Source organism: Nicotiana attenuata, unplaced genomic scaffold (genome assembly GCF_001879085.1).
Source record: "Nicotiana attenuata strain UT unplaced genomic scaffold, NIATTr2, whole genome shotgun sequence".
In the NCBI taxonomy this organism is placed as follows: Eukaryota; Viridiplantae; Streptophyta; class Magnoliopsida; order Solanales; family Solanaceae; genus Nicotiana; species Nicotiana attenuata.
Genome location: NW_017673643.1, coordinates 115,419 through 125,069, shown reverse-complemented (window position 1 = coordinate 125,069; position 9,651 = coordinate 115,419). Strand labels below are relative to the sequence as shown.

At 41.9% G+C, this 9,651-nt stretch overlaps 1 protein-coding gene across 1 annotated transcript; it reads right to left on the bottom strand.

Moving 5' to 3' along the window:
- Positions 1-2,016: 2,016 nt before the first annotated feature.
- Positions 2,017-3,093, bottom strand: LOC109216933. The gene has a single exon (XM_019381155.1). It carries the CDS (start codon positions 3,091-3,093, stop codon positions 2,017-2,019), a length of 1,077 nt encoding a protein of 358 aa, XP_019236700.1.
- Between the last annotated feature and the right edge of the window lie 6,558 nt (positions 3,094-9,651).

Here is a 9,651-nt window from a genome sequence, read left to right as displayed (position 1 = left end):
AAAGTCGGCCAAAAGAGACCGGATTGTAGCACCTTTGCAACTGTTCTATCTCCTCCATGATGGCCCACATAAGGTGATGCGTGGCAGTCATACAATACTAATTCTACCTCTTTTTCAGGAATGCATCTCCTCATCAACTGATCAGCAATTGCTTGAACAAATAGGGCTCATCCCAATAGTAGAAGTTCACATCATGTAAAAACCTCTTTCTAGCTTCAGATTCGATTTCGGGAGGAAGTACCCCACTCACCAGATAATTTACATAGTCTGCGTACCATGGGGGAGTGTCTTGGGTTATAGCAAAAAGTTGCTCATCAGGAAATGTTTCTTTAACTTGGCCACCCTCCTCCACGTGGTCGTGGTTTTCCAACCTTTATTGATGGTCAGCTACCTGGTTCTTTGTCCCCTTTCAATCTCGTATTTCTACATCAAATTCCTGCAGCAATAACACCCAACGCATCAATCTAGCCTTAGACTCCTTTTTGGTAAACAAATACCTGATCGCTGCATGATCGGTATGGACTATGACTTTTGTTCCCACCAAGTATGCCCGGAATTTCTCAAAGGCCCACACAACAGCTAACAACTCCTTCTCAGTGGTGGTGTAATTCAGCTGGGCATCATCAAGAGTCTTACTCGCATAGTAGATGGAATAAAACACCTTGTCCTTTCTCTGGCCTAACACTGCCCCGATAGCATGATCACTCGCATCACACATAAGTTCAAAAGGTAAAGACCAATCCGGTGCCACAATAATGGGAGCAGTCACCAACTTCTTTTTAAGTTCTTCAAATTTGTTGAGGCACGCATCATCAAAGTTGAATGTCACATCCTTTTCAAGCAACCTGCACAAAGGAGTAGCAATTTTTGAAAAATCTTTAATAAAGCGCCGATAGAAACCCGCGTGTCCCAAGAAACTCCGGACACCCTTCACTGAAATAGGTGGAGGTAATTTTTCAACCGCCTCCATCGCTCCTAGATACTCTATGACCTAGCACGATGCCTTCTTTTACCATAAAATGGCACTTTTCCCAATTTAGTACCAGATTCGTTTCTTCACAACGAGCTAGCACCTTGCTTAGATTCCTCAAGCAATCATCATAAGAAGACCCAAAAACTGAAAAGTCGTCCATAAACACTTCCACGAATTTTTCCACCATGTCGGTGAAAATAGCCATCATACATCTCTAGAAAGTGGCTGGTGCATTACAAAGACCAAACGGCATTCGCTTGAAGGCAAAAGTGTCGTAAGGACAAGTAAAAGTAGTCTTCTCCTGATCCTCTGGGCATATGACAATCTGATTGTATCCCTGAATAACCATCAAGGAAGCAGTAATATTCATGCCCGGCTAACCTGTCTAGCATTTGATCGATGAATGGGAGTGGGAAGTGATCCTTGCGAGTTGCCTTATTGAGCCTTCTATAATCAATGCAGACTCTCCATCCCGTAACAGTGCGAGTGGGGACTAACTCATTCTTCTCGTTCTTAACTACAGTCATTCCTCCCTTTTTGGGCACACATTGAACCGGGCTTACCCAGTTGCTATCAGAAATGGGAAAAATGATACCTGCATCGAGCAACTTGATTACTTCCTTTTTCACAACCTCCTTCATGATAGGATTCAATCTCCTTTGCTGCTCTACACTAGGGCGGTGTCCGTCCTCTAGAAAGATTTTATGCATGCAAAACGATGGACTAATACCTTTGATGTCAGCTATAGCCCACCCAATGGCCCTTTTATGCTCGCGGAGGACTCTGAGTAATTTTTCTTCTTGAGTGCTGGTCAAGCTGGATGAAATAATTACGGGCAGTGTCTCAGAGTTTCCTAAATAAGCATAGCGCAGATGCGCTGGAAGTGGCTTGAGTTCTAGCTTCGGAGCTTCTTCAATAGATGGCCTAGGGAGAGTTAGAGTAACAGGCCTGTCTAACTCTTCAAATTTTCTGAACCCATGTACATAACTGCAGGACATATCTAGCACTTGCTCGATTTCTCCTATTCTTTCATCTTCACTATTTTAAACATCCCCAATCAATACTCGTTCAACAGGATCTACAGGGCTCATATAGGGCACTAACGATGTCGCATCACTCTCCACCACCGAGATCATAGATAACTCTTCATAATGGGCTGGTAACTTCAGTGCTCTATAAACATTGAATACCTCCACTCGGTCACCTACTCTCATCGTCATCTTTCCTTCGCAGACATCAATAATAGCTCGACCCGTGGCTAAGAATGAATGCCCCAAAATAAATGGGACTTCCTGATCAGGCTCGTAATCCAGGATAATGAAATCAGCAGGGAATATGAAAGAGCCCACTTGAACTAACACATCTTCAATCACTCCCTCAGGATGAGCAAGGGAGCGATCAGCTAACTGTAAGATAACTGTCGTTGGGCGTGGTTCACCCAACCCTAACTGTCTGAACACACATAGTGGCATCAAATTGATGCTCGCCCCAAGATCACATAAAGCTCGCCCAACAACATGTTTACCAATGGAGATGTGGATAGTGAAACTACCTGGATCCTTCAATTTCTGAGGTAACTTGCCTTGAATTCTGGAGCTGCACTCCTCAGTGAGTGCCACAGTCTCGAACTCGGTCAGCCTCCTTTTATTTGCCGCAATATCCTTGATGTATTTTGCATATTTGGGTATTTCTTGTAAGATGTCAACCAATGGAATATTAATCTGCACCTGCTTCAAGATATCAAGAAACTTTTTATATGCGGCATTGTCTTTTAATTTCTGCAATCTTTGAGGGAATGGAGGTGGTGGCCTTGCAACCAATTGTGGGGGCTGCTCAGCCACCGCCTCTCCAGCTGGCTTCTCTGGCTCCGTGGCTTTCTCTGGTGTTGATGCTATAATGGCTGGCCTCTCAGTAAAAGTCACCTGTTTCCTCTTTTTAGGAGGAACTTCCTCGAGTTGTCTCCCATTTCTCAACGACACGGCATTCAGGGCCTCCTTAGGATTTGCTTCAGTGTCGCTTGGAAGAGCTCCAGCTGGTCTAGTGTTTTGAGCACTGGCCAGTTGTCCCACTTGACGCTCCAAATTTCTCATCGTTGTGGCGAGGGCTTGCTGATCAGCCATCACTTTCTAAGAGAGGGCTTGCTATTCAGCCATCACTTTCTTTAACATGTCTTCAAGGTGACTTGTAGGACTCGCTTGTTGTTCAACCTGAGGTGGTCTATATTGCCGTTGAGGTGCCTGAGGCCTGTATTGATTCTGAGTACCTTGGTTTCCACCCAAGAGAAGTTTGGGTGGTTCCTCCAGTTGGGATTGTAAGTGTTCCCATATTGGTTTGTTTGGCCCCTATTTGAATTACCCACAAAGCAGACGGACTATGGGTTAGCGGGGCATATGTCGCTCGTGTGCCCCTCTCCACATATTTCACAAAAAGCTTGAACCTGTTGTACTGGTTGTACTTGCTGCTTGTTGATACTAAAAGTCATCTGATTGACTTGGTTGGCCAGTGTAGAAATCTGCGCTGATAATGCTGAGACGACATCTAACTCAAGAACCCCTGCAGACTTTTGCACTGTGTATCTGCCCATCTCTCCTTGCCAATCCGGATTGCTCTTGGAGAATTTGTTCAATAATGCATATATCTCGTCAAAGCTTTTCTCCAACACTTGACCTCCAGCTGCAGCATCTACCACGATCTTTGTTTCAGAATGTAGCCCTTCTATGAACATGTGAGCTAATACTTCATTCGTCTGATTATGATGAGGACAGTCTCTGAGTAGCCCCTTGAACCTTTCCCAAGCTGAGTATAAAAATTCTCCCGCTTTCTGTTTGAAGGCAACTATCTCGCTTCTGATCTTTGCAGTTTTGCCTGAAGGGAAGAACCTTGCCAGAAATTTTCTTGCCAAATCGTTCCATGATGTAATGGAATTAGTTGGTTCTGCCTTTAGCCATCGCCTAGCCTCGCCCAACAGAGAGAATGGAAAAAGTGTGAGCCTCACATAATCTGGAGTGACCCCGTTAGTGATATAAGTATCACTAATCTCCAAGAAGTTCAAAATATGCTGCTGTGGATCCTCGTGTGGAAGACCCATAAATTGCCCGTTTGCATGAAGCAACTGGATCATGCTCTGTTTCAGCTCAAAGTGCCCAGTGATCCTGGGCTTCACTATACTGGAGGTGACATTAGCAATGCTGGGCATCGCCACCTCCTGAACAGCCATGGGTTGCTCCTCTGCCATGTCCACAGGAAATTGAACAAGTGCCTGAATATTATTCGTGTCCCTTGCTTCCCTCAACCTCCTGTGAAATGTTCTCTCAGGTTCAGGATCAAAGCCTTGAAGTCGGTCCTGGCTTCTGACCCTACGCATTCAATCAAAGTTCCTGAGATCCGAGCAACAATCAAGTAACGTTAGGCTCAACGAAATAAACAATTAAAGCAAAAACTAGCAAGTAGCTAATATTAAGTCCCCGGCAACGACGCCAAAAACTTATTGCTCCCAAACGCACACGCAAGTATACGTGGTCGTACAAGTAATAAAATGATAAGTCGAGTGTCAAACCCACAGAGACTTGTATCAACTACTCACTAACACACCAATATTGTTGTTCCGTCAAGCTAAATTCAAGTTCAAGAGTTTAATTATGCTAACTATAATTCTAAGTAACAACTAAATTATCAAGTAACGAGTTGATTGTTGTGTATTCAATAGAGACAAGTATTCCAGGGTTGTGATCGATTCACCAATCGTATTGTGTTCTAATTAACTCTCCCTTTTCATATAATTCACTCATGGTTACTAATTAATCGATAAGTGCTCTCATAGCCTTCTCCCGAAGTACTACTCACCTATCCTCAATAGATTAACGCCTATATTCCTATGGAATTAATCTATTAAGAACGCATTAAGATTACGATATTTAATTAAGCACGGTGATTAGGTATATTCCTATCCTAACCACAAATCCGCTCCCCCCTAAGGGTTAAGATCATGCTCTCTTCAATTCTTCTCTAATCTAAACACGGTTTTCCCAAGCATAGCATAGATAGTGAATAGAACCTAACTGCTGGCCAGACAATTAAGCAATTGAACACAGAATTGAAGAAACAACCATATATGAATGAATTAAAATCAAGGTCGAGTTTATTATCAAACAATAATATTCATGGCTTTCACAACCCCAGAACAATGGGTTTTAGCCACTCATGCTAGTGTGCATCACAATTAGGTTCAATTTCATCACAAATAGCAAAAACAAAGAGAAGAAAAGAAGAACTTGATAGTCCAAACTCCTCATTGCCTCTTGCCTCTCGATTCCTTCCACTCTACTATGAAAACCTCGATAATTTGATCTTGAGCGAGCTTGACTTTATATAGGTTAAGTAGGTTTCTTTCCAGCTTTCCAATTTTACCCCTAACTAGCATTTTTTTCCGGACGGCACTGCGCGAACTTTGTGCGACTTCGCGCATGTTTCGCGCACCCTTTCTGTCTCAGCTTGTAACCTGCGCGAACTCTGCACGACTTCGCGCACCTGGGCTTGATTTCTTCCAATTTTTCGTCTTGTTCTTGCACGCACTCAACTCCGAGGGATCGTTTTTGCCCATAAATCATTCCAATAACCTCTTGAAAGCATCATATAAGCTCCTCACCCTGCATTGTACACAAATCACAATTAGAGCCTATTTTTCATCAAATGACCATATTATGTCATTGAAATGTAATTAAGCGGAAGCATAAACAATAGCCAAATCACCTAGATTTCGCCTATTATCAAGCCCCACAGTTGAAGATACTGAGTCATGACTCATTGGGTGTATTTTTGACTCATTCGGGTTAGAGTTCAGTAGTTGAAGCTATATCTTATGAAAAGGCTCTTATTTTGTTGCCATTTTTGTCTGATCAAGGTTTAAATGCTCGATTATTAGAGAAGAAAAAGATTCTCTAACGTTTTTGGTATTTAATGTTCATTAAATACTGTATATGGACTCTCGTGTGCTATTAGATTCATTCTCTTTAATTCTTGGACTTAAAAGATACAGACGCTGAATCTTCCGCATAGCTGCTCGTGCCTCTTTTCATGCCTCTGCTCGTGCCTGTTGCAACTCGTACTTCTTTGGTAATCATAATTCTTTGATCAATCCACGTGTCATGACACGTCATCTTTATATGTAAGCTCAATTTTTCCCAATACATATAGTCCCCCTACTTGCCATTTATTCACCGATTGAAAATTTGGGAAGTGGAATTTCTTTGATGCAGGAATTTTTGTCACCATTAATGCTATGACATAATCGACTGTCCAGTTGTCACTTTTAATTAATGTTCTTGACACGTGTCATATTTTCATTGGTTCTGCAATTCTGCAGCACTTTTTATGGCTTTTTCTATGATTTCACTGTATACGAAGCGTCAGTTGTCATTATGACCCTTCCATCATTACACCTTTTCCCTTGACGGTTGCTTCTTAGTATAAATATAACTTCTTTCTTTGTCTTTACCACATAAAGTCTTTTGAACATTCAATTTCTCAAATCTTTGTTTGCTTCTTCCTTAAATCATCATGTCTTCATCAAACCCTAACCCTAGTAAGGTCTCCATAGTTGATAACTTCCCTAACGCTCCCAGTAGGAGCAGAAGAGGGGGTAAACTCCGTAATTTAGGATCTTCATCTGCACGCGGCTCTTCTGTTCCTTCTCCTAGTTCTGGTCCTTCTTCTAGAACTAGAGGTTCACTTTCACAAAGATCTTCTTCAAGAGGTAAAGAACCCTCTGAACCTCTTCGTGAGCCTACAGTAGAGGAGATAGTTCCTTCGGAACTATCTTTTTATCATGATAGAGAATCTCTTAGGAATCAAGTCTCTGGTTTAGATCGTGCTGATATCTTTCCCACTTAAATTACAGAAGTTTTGATTCCTGTAGTTCGTGGAGATTGCCATTGGAGTAGTGACTTTCCTATTATTATCCCCAATCCAAACCAAACAATTACCTCTTACATAACTAGGTATTCTTTTATTTATACATACCTTTTCACCTTAGGGTTTAAACCGGCTATTGACCCTGTTATTCTTGAGTTTTGTCGTTTCTTTGATGTCTGTTTTGGTCAAATTGGCCCAATTGTATCGAGGGTTGTTGCCTGTTTGAGGCATTTGACCAACACATCTGGTGTTCCCTTTACTTTACCTCATTTGATTCACCTTTATTCCCCTAGGCTCTTCCGCAATAGTATTTTCACACTAGCAGCCATGAGTAAGAGAGTTTTAGTGAGCCCTGAGAATGACAAAGACCGTGGCTGGTATGCCAGGTTTGTTGCTGCCCCCACTGTTGGTTTAGTGGGTGAAGATAATGTTCCCTTCCCTGAGAAGTGGAATTTTGCACGTAAGTCTTTTTAATTTTCTCGTGCCTTTTTTCTTCAAGTTTGTCAACTTTTCTAATTTTGCCTCTTTTTTTTAGTAACCATGGGAGTTGTGGAAAGTGTTCCTTCCGTGATTGGGTAGACAAGTTACTAAAGACTGCACCAATGGATGGTAGGTCTTGGAAGACACTTTCTAACCGATTTGGCTAGAAAGTAAAAACTCATGGTAAGAGTTTTTGTATTATTTCATTTTTCATATAATTTTTTTTAACACTAATTTCAATCCTTCTTTTTATCAGGATTTGCTATTCGGGGAGTTACTGCTGAAGCGGTTGCGGCTTCCCGCATCTCTTTAGGAACCCGTATCTCTTTAGAGAGGGCTCAAGAAATAGTATTGGGTTCTTTATCAAAGAGAAAAGTTGTTGAAGAAGAAGATTCTGAAGAAGAGGAGACGGGGGCTCTTTGGTGAGAAGGCCTCGAGCTCGAAGACGCATCATTTCTGATGATGAAGCTGAAGCATCCCCCCGCCATTCTATTCCTTTTACCGAGCCTGCTGAGGCCCCGATGGTGATTCCTATATCTGATGATGACGCTGCTCCCGTTGCTACATATGATTCAGTTGAGCAGCTTTTTATTAGCGGGTTTGGTAATGAAAGCTTAGGTCCAGTTTCTGATGAAGTTCCCCTGGCTTCTTTTTCTACTCCTGTGTCTGTGATTCCTTCTTTGCCAGTCTCGGCTGTTTCTGCTCCTCCCCAAGCTGCTGTCTTTACTACTTCTACCGTTCCTCCTTCGACAACTCCCCCTCTGATTTCTCACCATGTAGAGGTTGGCTCCTCAAGTGGAAGTGGTGCCATGAGGCAAGTGATTATTGAAGTCCCCGCTGAGGGTAATCTTCTAAGATAATCCAGTCAGGCGAACGTGCGGCTAAAGCCCTTAATTGGCCCGATTGAGAAGGCTAAGTTGGAGAGCCATAGTTCCTTGACGTTGATGAATGATATTGTGCATGCCACTTTGAAGGTGTTCATGTTCTCTCTCTTTTTTCTTTACTTCATGATTTTTCTATCTTTGGGATTCTTATTTCCCTTCTCTTTTTTTAGGCCAATCTTATCGGCACAGAGATGATGAAAAGTGTTACCTCCTTAGAGCAGATTGCACGTGATTCTCAGCTAGAGGCATTCAATTGGAAGGAACAGTACGAAAGCTTGCAAATTGATATGGAATATTTGGAAGAGAGTAAGAGTACCTTGGAGCAGCAGGTTCGGGCCTTGACTTCGGAATTGGGGATTGTAAAGGCTTCTTTGAGTCAAACAGATAAAGAAAGAGCTCGTCTTGAAACTTCCTTCTCAGAGCAGCTATCCAAGGCTAGTGAAGAGAACAGAGGGTTAAAGGTTCTCTTAAGTGAAAAAGAAGCTTACGCCGGGGAGCTCGTGCAGAATTTGACATAAGCACAAGAAGACTTTCGAGTTTCTTCTGATAAGATTTGTGCTTTGGAAAACTCCCATGCCTCTCTCCAAGCCTCCTACACATCTGCCTCAGCTGAAAATGAGAAGTTGAAGAGCGAGATTGCTGACTGGGAAAGGGATTACGAGATCCTTGAGGATAAGTCTGCTATGGAAGTAAGTTGGGCATTTTTGAATTCACATCGTGATGTCCTAATTGAAGCTGGCCATGAAAATTTCAATTTAGAGTCTGAGTTGGCTAAGATCAATGAAACTATTGAGAAAGCTCAGCAAACTCAAGATTTTCCTTCTCCCGTGGCCGAAGCTTCCGTGAATGTTGAAGTTGATACGGGTACCCCAACTCTTTCAAGCCCAGTCGAACCTGTTGCTGCAAGCCAAGCTGATCCTACTGTTGTAAGCCAAGTTGATCCCGCTGTTGTTGATGCACCTTTTCAGTTCCCTCATCTTCCTAGTGATAAGTTTTAAGTTGTTTGAATTCTCTTTTTTTTTCCTCAGGTACCTTTTTGGAAGGTTATGTTTAAAACCCTTGGTTTCATTTGAGGGTCCCTTTTTGAAAACTTAAGTCCCCAGACCTTTTATGGGGCAGTATGTATAAACAATTTGCAGTTCCTACGACTAAGTTTTTACTTAGTCTTAAGCTTTTTAATATTTTAGAAGTTTTCTCGTTATTATCTTGAACTTCTATTTAATTTATTCTTGCCTTTATTTCTAAGGACTTTAGAATAATCTGCATTTTTATTCTTAGAAAATGCCTCTACTGTCTTCATGAATAACTAAATTAAACATGAATTTTATAAAGAGGGCCCTTTTATATTTCGACACTTAATGAAGAAGACGTCTCAACTTCATAATGGTGTTAATATACGATAAA